Source organism: Hippocampus bargibanti, linkage group LG02 (assembly GCF_051943395.1).
Source record: "Hippocampus bargibanti isolate YZ-2025 linkage group LG02, ASM5194339v1, whole genome shotgun sequence".
NCBI lineage: Eukaryota > Metazoa > Chordata > Actinopteri > Syngnathiformes > Syngnathidae > Hippocampus > Hippocampus bargibanti.
Window position 1 is genome coordinate 8,668,309 of NC_142735.1, and position 18,427 is coordinate 8,686,735.

General features: G+C 41.6%; 1 protein-coding gene across 12 annotated transcripts in view; it reads left to right on the forward strand.

Annotated features, from left to right (window-relative positions):
- The window catches only part of LOC148901447 (protocadherin gamma-A4-like), a 204,888-nt gene that overhangs the window by 13,652 nt on the left and 172,809 nt on the right, over window positions 1–18,427 (forward strand). Inside the window, exon 1 of one of the 12 annotated variants that reach the window (XM_088986965.1) lies at window positions 1,194–3,656. The exons of 6 other annotated variants lie outside the window; for them this stretch is intronic. In XM_088986965.1, the coding sequence (XP_088843091.1) occupies window positions 1,278–3,656 (2,379 nt within the window). In that variant the 5' untranslated portion in view covers window positions 1,194–1,277. Of the gene's footprint in view, window positions 1–1,193; window positions 3,657–4,524; window positions 7,032–10,470; window positions 12,954–14,033; window positions 16,542–18,427 lie in introns of those variants that run through there. 5 more of the 12 variants (XM_088986896.1, XM_088987060.1, XM_088986988.1 and 2 more) reach the window with 5 other exon arrangements.

Below are 18,427 nucleotides of genomic sequence, written 5' to 3' on the forward strand. Positions count from 1 at the left end.
AGCGGCCTCAGAGTTGCAATTTTCCACTTTGATCATCTATCCATCCATTTTCAACACTGGTTAACCTGAACAGGGTCGCAGGGAGTTGCTGGCCATTACCTCTTGTGTTTCAATATTAGAGTATTTTATTGTTCTTTTTTTATTGGGCAGCACGTTGGTCGACTGGCAAGCAGGTTCGCTTCACACTGCAGGTGTCCGGGTTCTATTCTGGCCCCGAACTCCGTTTGTGGAGATTGGATTTTCTTCACAATGCCTTTATGTTTCTTCCACCCACGTTCCAAAAACATGCACTAATCGGTTGATTGGATGCTTTAAATTGTCCATCGGTGCGATTGTGGGCATGGACATTTCTTTGTCGATGTGTGCCCTGTGATTTGCTGGCAACCAATTTGGGGTGTATCCTATCAACTGTCTGAAGAACTGAGATATCTGCTCCAGCACAGCACACTCGCAACCCTTATGAAGATAATCAGATCAAATTAAGGAATGGATGGATGTGTGGGTGGTTGGATGGATGGATGGATGGGTGTTTTGTGTTTGTTTTTGCTCTCTTGCCCAGAAAGGTTTCCTGTGACTTTGTGACTGTTATTTCCATAAATGACTGCAACTGACGATGGTGCTTAAGAAGAATATAATAGTTTCTTGGATCGATATTGCTGGCTTCCTTCTTGCATTGATATTGCAGTTTCCCCACCAGTTCTTGCAGTTTTATTTAAATTCAAGGTGGCTGTTTAATAAAAACAATGATAACAACAATAATTGTTCCAATAAAAAAATATAATCACCATCATCATCGTCGTCGTCATAATACAGCCCAAAACATCTTTCTTCATATAATGCTTTAACAAAAGCTCATGCTGAAACAATTCAAATAAAATGGCAAAATAAATAAGAACACACAACAACAAATATTGACAATGAAAACAGAAGTTTGATATTGGTATATATTGATAACTCAATAACAGTTGTGGAATATTACACATAATGCTATGTTTTCATTTCACTGAGACAAATCTGACACGATTTCCCTTCCCCGCCCGCCAATTATCATTTCACATTTTCAATTTTATTATAATTACCTGACAATGATAAAAGTCTACTCTTGGTGTCGCTGTCGAGCCATATAACGCGAACCGTCATCTGACGAAACTGCATTGTTCTACTTCGGGTGGTGGAAACTGGATTATACATTTTTTTGTGCGGACACCCTTAAGATTGTGGCACGTGAACTGGTGTGGAATATTTTTCACGTTCCGTTTCGGACTGGTGTCGTCGAGATGGGACATCTTCGATTCTTGATGTGTCCCCTGATTGTTCTGTTTGATTTCTTTGTTCCGGTGCAACTCGCCCATGAAGATCTGAGCTATTCGCTTCCCGAGGAGATGAAACGCTTATCTGTAATTGGAAACATAGGCAAAGATATTGGTGCTGATCCGAGGACCCTTTCTATGCGAAATGCCCGTATTAACGTTGCGGGGACACGTAAGCAGTGTTGTGAGATAAATATGAGCACTGGAGACTTGATCACGTCGGAGAAAATAGACAGAGAAAGCATGTGCGGGAAGAAACCTTCTTGCATTCTTAAAATGGATCTGGTGCTAGAAAATCCTCTTGAGCTTTATCGCATAAACCTCCACGTACAAGATGTAAACGACAACCCTCCCAAATTTAAAAACAGTTTGATTGAAATGGAAATCAGGGAGTCGGCTGAAAAGGGCAGTCGTTTTTCAATTGAGGAGGCTCATGATGCAGATATAGGCCAAAATACAGTTCAACGATATATTCTGCAAAAAAGTGAAAAATTTATTCTTGCTGTTGACAACAATAAAGTTGAGCTTGTATTAGAAAATAAATTAGACAGAGAAAAGCAAAATGAAATTAATTTGCTCCTAACGGCTTTAGATGGCGGCTCTCCACAGAGGTCAGCCACAGTCACGATACACATTTCTGTGCTGGATGCAAATGATAATGCGCCAGTGTTCAGCGAGGCTGTTTATAAAGCCAGTTTCCCTGAAAACTCTCCTCTTGATACAATTGTGACGAATGTTAGCGCTACTGATGCTGACGAGGGAGTGAATGGCGACGTGACATACGACTTTGGCCATGCATCTGATGAAAACAATTTATTTGCGATTGATCCCACAACTGGGGAAATTAAAGTAACTCGTTTGGTTGATTTTGAAGAAATTGCTTCTTTTGAAATTAAGGTGGTAGCAAAAGACGGTTTGGGTCTGACTTCATATGCCAAAGTTGTAATAGATATTTCCGATGTAAATGATAATCCCCCTGTAATCAATTTAATGTCATTGACCAGTCCAGTGGCAGAATATGTGTCACCAGGGGCAGAGGTTGGCATCATTAATGTGCAGGACAGAGACTCTGAGAAAAATGGAATTTTCCACTGCTCGATTCAACAAAATGTCCCTTTTAAGTTAGTCCCTTCAATTAAAAACTATTATTCTCTGGTGACGGCCGATCAACTTGATCGTGAACTCGTGTCTGAATACAACATTACAATCAATGCCGTTGACGAAGGCTCTCCACCTTTGTCCTCCTCTAAAACTATTCACTTGACTGTAGGAGACATCAATGACAACCCACCTGTGTTTGAGGAGCAGTCATACAGTGCTTATGTGAGTGAAAATAACAAAGCTGGCTCCACTTTATGCTCTGTGAGTGCTCAAGACCCCGACTGGAGGCAGAACGGCACCGTGATTTATTCTCTCTTATCATCTGAGGTGAACGGTGCCTCTGCGTCATCCTATGTGTCTATAAACGGAGACACGGGAGTGATCCACACTGTCAGGTCATTTGATTACGAACACTTGAGGAGTTTTCAAGTCCACGTCATGGCCCGAGACAATGGTTCTCCTCCACTGAGCAGCAACGTGAGCGTCAGCATCGTTATATCAGACTTGAATGACAACTCTCCTCAGATTCTGTACCCCGCCTCGGAAGGCAACTCCTTCATGACCGAGCTGGTCCCCAAAGCTGCACTCGGAGGCTCTGTGGTGTCCAAAGTGATCGCGGTGGATGCCGACTCTGGACAAAATGCCTGGCTGTCCTATCATATTTTCAAGTCCACAGACCAGGGACTTTTCACCATTGGTCTCCACAGTGGCGAGATCAGGACTCAACGGGACATTTCGGAATCCGACAGCATGAAACAGAACCTGATTGTGGCCGTTAAAGATAACGGCCAGCCCCCTCTCTCTGCCACCTGCTCCATGTATTTGCTTATTTCGGATAACTTGGCTGAAGTGCCGGAACTGAAGGACATTTCTGATGATGACAAGAATTCCAAGCTGACCTCCTACCTGATCATCGCGCTGGTGTCCGTGTCCACCTTCTTCCTTACCTTCATCATCATCGTCCTGGGTGTGACGTTTTGTCGCAGGAGAAAGCCCAGACTGTTGTTTGATGGAGCAGTTGCCATTCCCGGCGCCTATCTGCCACCTAACTATGCAGATGTCGACGGCACAGGAACTTTACGCAGCACCTACAACTATGATACCTACTTGACAACAGGTTCCAGAACCAGCGACTTTAAGTTTGTGTCCTCCTACAATGACAACACGCTGCCTGCTGACCAAACTCTGAAGAAAAGTCCAAGTGACTTTGCTGAAGTTTTCCAACAGCTGCGTGACCCGCCAGAGGTAAAGTCTTACACTTAAAAATTCATCCCCCAAACGAATGTAGTGTATTGAAAATATGCTTTTCATTTAGAAAACCACAGGCATCCAATATATTTCCATTATTTCCGCTCCATCGTGAATCAACATGGGAACTACGCAATGTGGTGTGATAAATACCTCTTTATTGTGAATGGGTATTTTCTTTAATAACAATTACGTATTTGAAATATAAATGTTCTTTTTTTTGTTTCATTTCCACGATTGATGCAATTTAATTTGACAAAGTCACATTTCCCCACTCAAACAGCTCTGAAATAGTTGTTAAAGTCTTTCGCAACCAAAGTTTGGCATACATTTTGTTGATTTGTTTTCTTGTCATTAAATAGTTTACAGTGTGTGGGTGTACAGTACATGTTTTGCTCTTGCAGTTTTAAGTTGGTCTACACCGAGATTGTGTTTACCTTGTTTGAAATCGACAATTTTACAAGACATCTAAGCATTGCATTCACCTGGAGATACTTGTTTTTCATCTGGACAGGTCACAGTGCTTTAAATTCATTTTTAAGTGAGTGAGCATGTTGTTCCACCGAGTGTCTTTGGGAAGATTTTTTTAGTCGATCAGCAAAACCTACATCATTCCTTATTCTTGTGCCCAGGTTGCCTTAACGCAAACTCTGTCCGTGGTACTGATTTATGTTGCTGGTCTTTATTTGGTGCTAGTTACAGGAGAGAAAAAATACCACTGTATGGCAAAGATGATTGTCGTTTATTCGGTGGACTGACATGAATGTGCAATATTCAAAGTCGACTCAAGATGCCGCTCTGTACACGTAGATGTGAGGCTGGAAGATTTACATGTTTTCAGACATTACGTGATTCAGACATTACGAACCAGACCGGTTTTTATGTCAGGAGCGACACGCACTTCTTTTTAGGGCTGTATGTATCTTTTAATCTGAACGTCTAGCCGGATTTTATCCAATTTATTGTTTGGCAATTAAAAAAATGGATCGCCAAGCTCATCTGCTTCTAGTTTTTTCCTGCGGCTTTGTTCTTTGTGCCGACAGCACCGTTGCAGAGATCAGCTATTCTGTTCCGGAGGAAATGAGAATTGGATCTATTGTTGGTAATCTTGTCAAGGAACTCGGACTAGAAGGTCGGGCATTGATCTCTCGTAAGGCCCGTGTTGATACTGTTAACGAGGATATGCGTTACTGCGACATTGACGTCAAAACTGGCAATTTTGTGATCCGAGAGAGGATTGACAGAGAGGAGCTGTGTGGAGAGAACCTTATGTGTATGCTTAAATATGAATTGGTTTTAGAAAGCCCGCTGGAGCTGCATCGCATTGCTGTCCTTGTTTTGGATGTGAATGACAATTTCCCCGTCTTTCCAAAAGATGAAATCAAGCTTGAAATAAGGGAATCTGCCGACAAAGGAACCCGATATCGCATAAATGAGGCGGATGATGCGGACATTGGGCAAAATTCTGTTCAACAGTATTTCTTGCAATCCAATGCACATTTCATTTTGTCGGTGCGTGAAAACTCTGATGGATCAAGGAATCTTGAGTTAGTTTTAGACAAAGAACTTGACCGTGAAACAGAAGACGATATCAGTTTGGTGCTCACTGCCACCGATGGAGGCTCTCAAAAAAGAACCGGGACGGCACTGGTGCAAGTCACTGTGCTGGATGCAAATGATAACGCCCCAGTGTTCAGTCAGGATGTTTACAAGGCCAGGCTGGCTGAAAACGCCGCGTTGGAAACTGTTGTTGTCACAGTGAGTGCAACGGATGCAGACGATGGCGTCAATGGTCAAATTATTTATGATTTTAGTCGAATTGCAGAAAAGGCAAAAAAAGTGTTCTCTATCAATAGTAAAACTGGTGAGATTAAAGTAATAGGGCTGCTTGACTTTGAGAGTAATTCCAAATATGAAATGCGGGTCGATGCTAAAGATGGTTATGGGCTTTCATCACATTGTAAAGTAGTGATTGGCATCAGTGATGTGAATGACAACCCGCCAGTAATACAACTTAAATCACTGTCAGATGCTGTTGCTGAGAGTGTGACACCAGGAACTGAGCTTGGCATCATTAATGTGCAGGACAGAGACTCTGAGGAGAATGGGCAGGTCCGTTGCTCCATTCAGCAAAACGTCCCATTTAAATTGGTCCCTTCAATTAAAAACTACTATTCTCTGGTGACCACTGGTCAACTTGACCGCGAACTTGTTTCTGAATACAACATTACAATCAATGCCGTTGATGAAGGCTTTCCTCCTTTGTCCTCTTCTAAATTTATTCACTTGAGTGTAGCAGACATCAATGACAACCCACCCGTGTTTGAGGAACAGTCCTACAGTGCGTATGTAAGCGAGAATAACAAAGCTGGCTCCACTTTATGCTCTGTGAGTGCTCGAGACCCTGATTGGAGACAGAACGGCACTGTGATTTATTCTCTCTTACACTTTGAGATAAACGGTGCCTCTGTGTCCTCCTCCGTGTCTGTCAATGGAGACACGGGGGTGATCCACGCAGTCAGGTCGTTTGACTACGAACACTTGACGAGTTTTCAAGTCCACGTCATGGCCCGAGACAACGGTTCTCCTCCGCTAAGCAGCAACGTGAGCGTCAGCATCTTTATATCGGATATAAATGACAACTTTCCTCAAGTCTTGTACCCCGCCTCAGAGGGCAACTCCTTTATGACCGAACTGGTCCCTAAAGCTGCACACGCAGGCTCTGTGGTCTCCAAAGTGATCGCGGTGGACGCAGACTCTGGACAAAATGCCTGGCTATCCTATCACATTGTCAAGTCTACAGACCCGGGACTTTTCACCATAGGTCTCCACAATGGCGAAATCATGACCCAGCGGGACATTTTGGAATCTGACAGCATGAAACAGAACCTGATTGTGGCCGTGAAAGATAACGGACAGCCCCCTCTCTCTGCCACCTGCTCCATGTATTTGCTTATTTCGGACAACTTGGCTGAAGTGCCGGAACTGAAGGATATTTCTTTTGATAATAAGAATTCCAAGCTGACCTCTTACCTGATCATCGCTCTGGTGTCCGTGTCCACCTTCTTCCTGACCTTCATCATCATCGTCCTGGGTGTGAGGTTTTGTCGCAGGAGAAAGCCCAGACTGTTGTTTGATGGAGCAGTTTCCATCCCTGGCGCGTATCTGCCTCCGAATTACGCAGATGTCAATGGCACTGGAACTTTACACAGCACCTACAACTATGACGCTTACTTGACAACAGGTTCCAGAACAAGTGACTTTAAGTTTGTGTCTTCATACAATGACAACACGCTGCCTGCTGACCAAACTCCGCGGAAAGATCCGAGTGACTTTGTTGATGAGCTTCACGATTCTTTCGACCCACTTGAGGTAGGCAGCATTTCACACACTGAAAATAAAACACCAATTGCATCTTTTGTGCATTAAGATCCATCAATTGGATTGGTCTTTAAATGTTTCATGATCAAATATTAACAGTTCACTCATTGAATTGAACACATTTGTGTTGCCATTCAAACTGAAAGTATATCAAGATCATTTTAGTGTATTTTAGATTTTCTAGTTTTCTTTTGGATTCCTTTGAGGAAAGCTGATGGTCACATTACTGGCTTTTTTGGTGAATTTCCATTCATGCCAATTATTTTCCCTTTTTTGCCAGCGTTTTGATTTTCTGCATTAAATACATGTGTTAATATTTTACTGCCACAAAGGATACAAACTCGAGGCCGGACTGTGCTGTACAATGATGGAGGGATAAACACCTTTGTTTTTGAGACGTGTATTTCATCTCTGGACTTCCCGTGTGGAGTTAGTATGTTCTCCCTGTGCTGGCATTGGTTTTCTTCGAGTGATATGGCTTCCTCTCACATTCTAGGAACATGCATGGAAGGTTAATGGAATGTTTTAAAATGTCCCTTACAGTGTGATGTGACCATTGTTTTTTATCCAAGTGTGCCCTGCAATTGGCTGGCAACCAGTTTAGAGTGTCAACCCCTTATTGTCGCAAGTTGGCTGCGAAATAGGCTCCAAAATGCCATCATACTTGTAAGGATAAGCATATTTTTGTAATTGTTGGCAGGATGGATGGATGGATGCTATTTAATTGATGTCGTTGATGGAAGAGTCAAGAACATTTAAGATGCATTAATTTTAAATGTTGGATAAAATTGAACACTCTTCTTCAGGCATATATTTTTGAATGTTCAAAAAATAAGGCTATACTCAATAATTTTGGTTGACAGTATGTTTCAGCGGCATTTCACTAGATACAGTATTGATATCTGTCAGCTGTGCTCTTTCTGTGTGGACTTTTACTTGAGTGTTTTTTCTCCAGTGTTCCAAAACATGAGTAACATATAGAACAGAAAATCCATTGCAAACTCAAGATCGTGGCATCAAACGCACAAGTATTTGGCGGTACAGAAAAAGTGAACGCTCGCATCTGTCTAAGTAGAACAGAATCATTTTTAATCAGTAGTGATAATCATTTCAGCTTGTAGCATTACTCGGACTTTTACGCCCTGGTGATTTCTCTTATATATGTGTAAGTTGTCCTTGTACAACATTTTGTATGCAGCTCTGTCTGTTTGAAAGTGCTCTAAAAATACTGTCCAGTTGAGTTGCGATTGATGAGCTGGCTTCTTCTTTGGCCCTGATTGGACACGGTAGGAACCAAAAATCTTAAAATACAGGTAACTACGTATTACCCTTCGTCGACCTTCCACCTTGCGTTGTCACTCTGGCCGAGCGATTTCCTCCTTCGATCTTTCAGTGTTTTTCTCCCTCCCCGTGTCGACCCCGCCCCATTGCAATTCCGACAGGTTTAGAGTTTTTACCTGTTTTGATTCTGATTGGCTGTTCACAGCGAATGAACGCCTGGCTAAAGCACCAAGTAAACCAAAACCGTCCGTCACGGAGACAGTCAACGTCTGCGTAAAATTTAAGAATTTCAAACGTTCATTAAATAAAATAAAACTCATGCGTGACAAGTCTAAATCACCTTTCCACGCCTTGACCTTGAAAATTCTTCCGATGCCTTTATATTTCCATTTTTTCAGACTGGGAAGGCATTTAAAATGTGTGAGTTCTTTTAGGTTTGGATTTTGGCTAAGCCATTCTGATGTTGCCATTCGTTTTATGGAATTTTAATGAGAAGAAGACTCCCAATTCCTCTTAAGCTCTGACTTTCAACAAGAGATTTCAAGACTTAAAACCAAATTTTGAATGTTCATTGGACTCAATAATAAATCACGTTATCATAGTTTCTGCGTGGTCACATTTTCGTCGTGATTTGCTGAAGTTTTTTATCTCATGAGAATAATATAGTACATGAACAGTGACGGGTTCGATTTTTGTTCGATTTCAGTTGTTCAAAGTTTGTATTTGATTATATACACTATGTGTGTGTGCGTGCGTACGTGTGTGTGTGTGCGTGTGTGCGCATCTGTCTGTGTGATTTTAAAGGTTAAAATCACACACAGACGAAATAATTTACATTTTCTAGTTTTCTTTTGGATTCCTTTGAGGTAAGCTGATGGTCACATTACTGGCTTTTTTGGGGTGAATTTCCATTCATCCCAATTATTTCCCCTTTTTTTGCCAGTGTTTTGAGTTTCTGCCTTTAATACATGTGTTAATATTTTACTGCCACAAAGGATACAAACTCGAGGTGTGACTGTTAAAATGTAACCCAATAAACAACTTCAATTGTGTTTTGAGAATAGATATATTTCATGTACTATCTATCGACTAACTGTTAAAAACAAGCTTTGGGAATATATTGATTTGCTTTCTACTGGGGCAACTCATTTCTTTCCAGACATTACCGATAGGTAGAGTTGTTTTAAAAAAATGATCATATTCGGATGAGTGATTTTTGTCGACTGGTATAGCGACGTATGCTGCATTCGAATATATGTTTTCTGAAAACCATGACAGAATATACTGACGCATATTTAAGTGCAGGTATCGTGTGTCACAATTGAGCCGTAACGTCTTGACGTTTTCTGTAAAAATATTGTAGAATTTGCCACAGTTTTGCTTTGTTTGAATGCTCCTGTGCCGATAACCATTTTGTGTTTGTGAGCATCTTCATCTTTATTAAGTCTTGTTCTGTAGCCACAAGGGGAAACAAGCCAGTGTCTTATTCGGCCGGTCCCAAGCCCAGATAAATACAGGGGGTTGTGTCAGAAAGGGCATCCGACCTAAAAGCTTGGCCAAAACAAACATGCGACTCAAACTTCTGAAGATGGAGCACACTGATTGGCTGTGTCAACCGCTTGAAGGGAAAAGCCGAAAGGAAAAGAAGATATGGTTTCCGTTATAGTTACGGACTTAATAATTAAGGAATCTTTGTAAATGGTGCTCACTTTTGGCTTCAATTGATAAAGCAGGCCTGTTGATTTGAACGCCACATAATCATTCGCTATCCATTTTGCTGAATTCAATGGAACTCTCCACTAACAGATATGTCTGACATTTATGTTTTGTCGTTGAGAAGATTAAGGACCCAATTGCACTACTGAAGCACCTTATTTAAAGGTGACTTTAATTTTGAAATATACTTCTCTTTATGCACGGGTCATAGTTCTGAAAACATATCCAATGTGTTGGTATAGTTGAACAGCTTTTGTATGTCGGATGGCCATGTAATGTTTACGAATATTCTTTCGAATTTATGAACAACAATCGGGTGCTATGTCGGTAAATGCACTCTAGAGGTCAGTATGCACTCATGAACAAATGCTCAGTTTCCCACCCTTTCTCGTCGACACAAACACTGATATTTAATTTGGTGGAGCTGCGGTCTAAATGTCTGCAAGTGCCGGGCCGGAATACTCCAAGGAACAATAAAAGAGAAACCACTGTCTATCAATTTTCACGTTGGGAGTGTGGCTCGCGCATATTTGAAGTGGAATGGTGAACAAAGGAATTGCGCCGTTTCTCTACGGCCTCGCTGTTCTTGTTTTTTTCATTGTCACCGTCGATGGAGACTTGATTTACTCTATCTCAGAGGAGATGAAACGTGGATCTTTAATCGGCAATATCGCCAAGGATTTGGGACTCAATGTGGGTCAGTTGTCTGCTCGAAAAGCACGCATTGATCCCGAGGATGATAACGTGCAGCACTGCAGAATCAACCTCAACACGGGTGACTTGCTTGTTCAGGAAAGGATCGACAGAGAGGGACTATGCGGTAAAAAGGCATCGTGTGTCTTAAAATTGGAACTTGTCCTTGAAAACCCACTTGAACTGCATCGTGTTAGCATCAGTGTTCTTGATATCAATGACAATTCACCACAGTTTAATGAAGACCAGCCCAAATTAGAAATCCGAGAATCGGCAGACAAGGGAGAGCGTTTTCTTGTCAGAGAAGCACATGATGGAGACATTGGAGAAAATGCTGTTCAAAGCTATACTTTGCAGCAAAATAATCATTTTACATTAGACATAAACACCAAATCAAGTGGACGAAAATATTGTGAATTGGTCTTAGACAAAGAATTAGACAGAGAAGATAAAAAGGACATTATGCTTTTGTTGACCGCCTATGATGGCGGCTCCCCTCGGAGATCCGGCACAGTGGTCATCCACGTCACTGTGCTGGATGCGAATGATAACACCCCAGTGTTTAGTCAGCCCGTCTATAAAGCCCGTCTGCCTGAAAATTCTCCTCTTGACACTTTGGTAGTTACAGTGAACGCAAGTGACGCAGACGAAGGAATTAACAGCGAGATCTCATATGCATTTGACCATGCTTCGGATGACAATGCTTACATGTTTACATTACATCCCAAAACTGGAGAAGTGAGAGTGTCTGGTATTGTTGATTATGAAAAAGTAACGTCACATGAAATGCAAATTAGTGCTGCTGATGGCCTCGGATTAATTTCATATTCTTCTTTAATTATTGATGTGATTGACACAAATGATAATTACCCCGTCATACAACTTAAAACACTGTCAAATTCAGTAGCAGAGAATGTGTCACCTGGTACAGAGGTGGGCCTTGTGAATGTACAGGACAGAGACTCTGAGCAGAATGGCCAGGTTCGATGTTCCATTCCACCAAATGACCCCTTTAAATTAGTTCCTTCTATTAAAAACTACTATTCTCTGGTGACCACTCGTCAACTTGACCGTGAACTTGTTTCTGATTATAATATTACAATCAGTGCCACAGATGCGGGCTTCCCTCCTTTGTCATCCTCTAAAAGTATTTATTTGACTGTAACAGACATCAATGACAACCCACCTGTGTTTGAGGAACAGTCCTACAATGCTTATGTGAGCGAGAATAACAAAGCTGGCTCCAATTTATGCTCTGTGAGTGCTCAAGACCCTGACTGGAGACAGAACGGCACAGTGATTTATTCTCTTTTACCTTCTGAAGTGAGCGGTGTCCCAGCGTCCTCCTATGTGTCTGTGAATGGAGACACGGGGGTGATCCACGCTGTCAGGTCATTTGATTACGAACACTTGAGGAATTTCCAAGTCCATGTCATGGCCCGAGACAATGGTTCTCCTCCACTGAACAGCAACGTGAGCATCAGCGTCTTCATATCGGATTTAAATGATAACTCTCCTCAGATTTTGTACCCTGCCTCGGAGGGCAACTCTTTCATGACTGAGCTCGTCCCCAAAGCTGCACAGGCAAGCTCCCTAGTGTCCAAAGTGATTGCGGTGGATGCCGACTCTGGACAAAATGCCTGGCTGTCCTATCATATTGTCAAATCCACAGACCCGGGACTTTTCACCATCGGTCTCCACAGTGGCGAGATCAGGACCCAGCGGGACATTTTGGAAACCGACAGCATGAAACAGAACCTGATTGTGGCCGTGAAAGACAACGGACAGCCCTCTCTCTCTGCCACCTGCTCCATGTATTTGCTTATTTCGGATAACTTGGCTGAAGTACCTGAACTGAAGGACATTTCTTATGATGACAAGAATTCCAAGCTGACCTCCTACCTGATCATTGCACTGGTATCTGTGTCCGCCTTCTTCCTGACCTTCATCTTCATCGTGCTGGGTTTGCGGTTTTGTCGAAGGCGAAAGCCCAGACTGTTGTTTGATGGAGAAGTTGCCATCCCGAGCGCGTATCTGCCTCCGAATTACGCAAATGTCGATGGCACAGGAACTTTACGCAGCACCTACAACTATGATGCCTACTTGACAACAGGTTCCAGAACTAGCGACTTTAAGTTTGTGTCGCTGCCTGCTGACCAGACTCTAAGGAAAAGTCCAAGTGATTTTACTGCTGAACTTAAAGATCCGTTTGACCCCTTTGAGGTATGAAGGCTTTTATATATTTCAGTCATTGCAGAATATTTCTTGTGACCCAGTGTGAGAATCATATTTTCTTCTTTGGGCTCGCTTTACAACTTGATCCCCGTATACTATAGTAACCTATACAGCAATGATTTTTAACCACTGTGCCGCGACGTGTGCCATGAGATATTATCCAATGCTACCTTTTTTTTTAAATAAAAATGTAAAAATATTTAGTCATCATTGCAGTCGGTATGTGTGCATTTCCAGTGAACAATTGATTCGTTTCAAATGTCATCTGAAGTTACATATTTTTTCAACATCTACGTGCTTTTTATGACTCAGTTTCTTTTAGTCATTTTTAATTTGCACTTTCGTGTTAGGGTGTTTCCACCCACAAAACAAATGTGTTTGCCCTCTGATGTCCATGCGTCGGAAAACTACCTGTCGCAAATTTCCAAACGATAGTGTGCGATCATTGTACTGAATACCACGAAAATTAATCATTTTGTTTCATCTTAAACCACATATGCTGCCATTGACGTGCGTGACATCCTGTGAGCGGTATTTGCGAATCCTAATTCACTTACAATGTATATAGACGACCATAGCAGGCAAACTAAATACACTTTTACTCAGACTAATACACACTTTACATTTGGCCATTTACATTGAATCGTTTATGGCCTGGAGCAATGAATTGAGAAATAATTAATTTTCGCCAGGAAATAACGCGCCTTGATCGTGTTCTACGCACGCACTTGCGACTTTTAGGAAATACGCGCTGATAATATATCCAATTTGACGTGAAGTTTTTTTTCCACGGTCGATAAAAACATGAAACCACAGTGTTGACCTGCAGCATTTTTTTTCGTGTCCATGCAAGTCACCCTACAATAATGGTAGTGGTTTATTCACCGAACAAAAATTGTTTTTAGTGTGACGTAGTAAATTTCCTGGAACTTGAACTACATGTAATAATCAAAACGTGCTCATAACGGCGCTGTCTACTAAAGACTGAAATTAAACTGCTCGTTCACAGCAACGTTTCCTCGGGATTTGATCCCATTTTGGCGAATGCGGCGGAGGCTCACATTCGATCATCCTCCGTGTGTGTTACCAGTGAAAGAAACATATATATATTTTGGCCGGTTATTATTATATTTTTTTTAAGACAGCAGGTTCATTCCGGATTTATTGTCCGACAAAATGAAAAACAAAATATTCTCGTTCTGGGACCTGACGGCTTTGTTGGGCTCTTTTCTTTTGACGATGCAAACAGCGCACGGAGACGTTGTTTATTCTATTCCAGAGGAGATGAAGCGCGGATCTATTGTTGGAAATATAGCCAAAGATATTGGAATCGAGGTGGGCCAGCTATCGGCTCGACGGGCTCGCATTGATGGAGACGGCAATAGCAAACAGTATTTTGCCATGAATTTGAACAATGGTGACATCGTTGTTGCAGAAAGGATTGACCGAGAGGTGCTTTGTACCAAAAGGCCAACCTGCATTTTAAAGCAGGAGCTTGTTTTGGAAGAGCCTTTAGAATTGCATCGGATAAATATTCACATTCATGACATCAATGATAATTTACCTCAGTTCAAAAAAGACGCCATTTATTTGGAGATCAGTGAATCTGCAAATAAAGGAAGTCGCTACCGATTAGACGAGGCCTACGACGCAGATGTGGGGCAGAATGCAATCCAAAGTTATACCATTGAAAACAATCAACACTTTAAATTAAACGTTGTCTTAAAAAGCGCTGGAGGAAAGTATGCAGAATTAGTAATAGAAAAGGAGCTCGACAGAGAGCAAGAACAGAAACTAACATTTGTGCTTATTGCAAAAGATGGAGGCACACCCCAGAGATCAGGGACAGTAGTTGTACATGTCAAAGTGCTGGACGCGAATGATAATGCCCCAGTGTTCAGTCGAGCGATTTATAAAGCTAGTCTACCTGAAAATTCTCCAGCAGATACAGTTGTGATAAATGTAAGTGCAACTGATGCTGATGAGGGAGTCAATAGTGAGGTCACATATGACATTGATCACTTATCTGATGAAACTAATAGTGTGTTTGTTCTTAACAAAGAAACTGGTGCAGTGAGTGTGAGTGGATCCATAGATTATGAGGAGACGTCCTCTTATGAAATGCAAATTACAGCCAAGGATGGTCTAGGCTTGGTGTCATCTTCTACATTAATCGTTGACATAACAGATGTGAATGATAATGCACCGTTGATATTTGTGAAATCCTTGAAAAGTCCTATTTCAGAAAATACTCCTACGGGAACAGAGGTGGGCATCATAAATGTGCAGGACAGAGACTCTGAGGACAAAGGACAGGTCCGCTGCTCCATACCGCAAAATGTCCCCTTTAAGTTAATTTCCTCTATTAAAAACTATTATTCTTTAGTAACTACTGGACAACTTGACCGCGAACTTGTTTCTGATTACAACATTACAATCAGTGCCACTGACGAGGGCTCTCCTCCTTTGTCCTCCTCTAAAATTATTCACTTGACTGTAGGAGACATTAATGACAACTCACCTGTGTTTGAGGAGCAGTCCTACAGTGCGTATGTGAGAGAAAATAACAAAGCTGGCTCCACTTTATGCTCTGTGAGTGCTCTAGACCCCGACTGGAGACAGAACGGCACCGTCATTTATTCGCTGGTGCCCTCTGAGATAAACAGTGCCCCAGCATCGTCTTATGTGTCTGTTAACGGAGACACAGGAGTAATCCACGCTGTCAGGTCATTTGACTACGAACACTTGGGGAGTTTCCAAGTCCACGTCATGGCTCGAGACAACGGTTCTCCTCCGATGAGCAGCAACGTGAGCATCAGCGTCTTCATATTGGACATAAACGACAACTCTCCTCAAATTTTGTACCCCGCCTCGGAGGGCAACTCCTTCATGACCGAGCTGGTCCCCAAAGCTGCACACACAAGCTCTGTGGTGTCCAAAGTCATTGCGGTGGATGCCGACTCTGGACAGAATGCTTGGCTGGCCTATCATATTGTCAAGTCCACAGACCCAGGACTTTTCACCATTGGTCTCCACAGTGGCGAGATCAGAACTCAGCGGGACATTTCAGAATCTGACAGCATGAGACAGAACCTGATTGTGGCCGTGAAAGATAACGGAGAGCCCCCTCTCTCTGCCACCTGCTCCATGTATTTGCTTATTTCGGATAACTTGGCTGAAGTGCCGGAACTGAAGGACATTTCTTATGACGACAAGAATTCCAAGCTGACTTCCTACCTGATCATCACGCTGGTGTCCGTCTCCACCTTCTTCCTGACCTTCATCATCATTGTCCTGGGTGTGAGGTTTTGTCGCAGGAGAAAGCCCAGACTCTTGTTTGATGGTGCAGTTGCCATGCCCGGCGCGTATCTGCCACCTAACTACGCAGATGTTGATGGCACAGGAACATTACGCAGCACCTACAACTATGACGCATACTTAACAACAGGTTCCAGAACCAGCGACTTTAAGTTTGTGTCTTCCTACAATGACAACACGCTGCCTGCTGACCAGACTCTGAAGAAAAGCCCCTCTGACTTTATTGAAGAGCTTCACGATTCATTTGACCCCTTGGAGGTAGGCATTCTATGCCAAATTTGATCTCTTTGTTTTTTAAAATGCATAATTTAAACTACAATTTTGTTTTCTGCAATATAATGATGACTGAAACAAAATAGCATTTATGAGTTGAATGTGCATTTCAATATTTAAACATTTTCCATGACTTTTTTGAAAATTATTAACGTAACTTCTTACACCAATAGCTACATATATCCTTTCATTGGCAAAACAGTGCTTGTAGTCAATCCATGTTTCTTTTTCGTTCTATTAGTCATATGGCTTACCATCAGGGCGCCAGGCATGAACATGAACAAACAAGAATTAAAATGAGGTGACCTTATCACGTTCTCCTTGACTGCATGTCAACATTTTCTGAAGGCACTTCCTGTTTTATTTCAAGGGACACACCACAATTTTACACCCTAACTTGACCAGGCATATTGTTCTTTTTTTCACTTGGGAATTGTCGAGCTGATGAAATTTTTGTTGACATATGGCCAATTACATGAAGTGGGGATGGCATTGGTGAACTTTCACCTTGGTTCTGCTGATGCTTTTCATAATTTTCTGTACTTGCTTATAGGTTTTAAAATGATCTTAGAGTCGTCAGGCTTTGCCTAGTTTCATTAAGTTTTCTTTGTCAGGGTAAACAATTTGGTGGGGGTGTGTGTGAATATTTTCAGTTTAATTTGAATAATGAAGGCATATTGTATTTCGGTGTGTGTTAAGCATACGCTAACTTGGATGGTCCCCTCATTCCCATGCATCTTTGCAGAATGTATGAATTTTAAAAAGTACAGATGGGGGAATAGATGGGCAAATGTATACTTGGCTACCAAACTAGCACATTTTTTTCTCACTTATACGCAATCAAACCACGAATATTGCAGATGTCGCTTTTAACATGGACTATTATTTCTGATGGGTAAACTAGGCCAGTGTTTTTCAACCTTTTTTGAACCGGGGCAGGTTTTTTTACATTGGATTTTTTTTTTTTTTTTTTTTTGGCACACCACAAACCATCTTGCAGGAAAGAGGCAGTCAGTGACAGTGACCACACGGACGAATATTAAATTACCCTCCCAGTCTTTTCGGGACGGACACAGGACAATGACATAATATTGGCAGAAAATGAATATTAAATGTTTGTAAAATTTAAATTTGAAAAAGGGCCATTGGATAGTTTTTCACGGCACACCTGACTATATCTCACAGCACACTAGTGTGCCGCGGCACAGTGGTTGAAAATCACTGAATTAGGCCAATTATTTCCATCTTAATTTTCCACAAGGTGTATTGTGTAATTCATACATTTTATTTCAGACTTTGGTGCTGAACAATTCATGTAATATTTTCTTGCTTTTTGTTATTGTTCTTCAGTTAATAACATTGCAAGACCTGTTTTAAGATCATTATAACTGGTAAATGTTCATCTCAAGATTATTTTGGAAGGACCAACAAATTGTTGACCCCAATTTCAGCGAGACAGGCAAACAGTGGCATGACATTTCTACCTTTCTCCATCAGACAAAACATATTTGAATAGAATCACTATAGAAGTTCAGAGTATATGAAACCGTAAGCGCTTGCTGGAATGTAATCCTTCTTTGGTGTCAACGTTTTTTTTTTACCCTTAAAAGCATTAATTGTACAAAAAAAAACTTCAATAGCAATATGATGAAGGAAAGATTTGATAAATTGATTTTCCATTTTACTCTCTTTAAAATGTACAAACATGCGGATCAAACCTCTAAATATGGAGGGCACTGATTTGCTGTGGCGACCCCTTGTAGGGAAAAGCCGAAAGGAAAAGAAGACTCTCTTTAAGATGTATTAAAAAAATCTATTGGCGCTCCCTTTGTCAAGTCTTGAAAAATAGGCGTTGAGTGACAGCAGTCCTA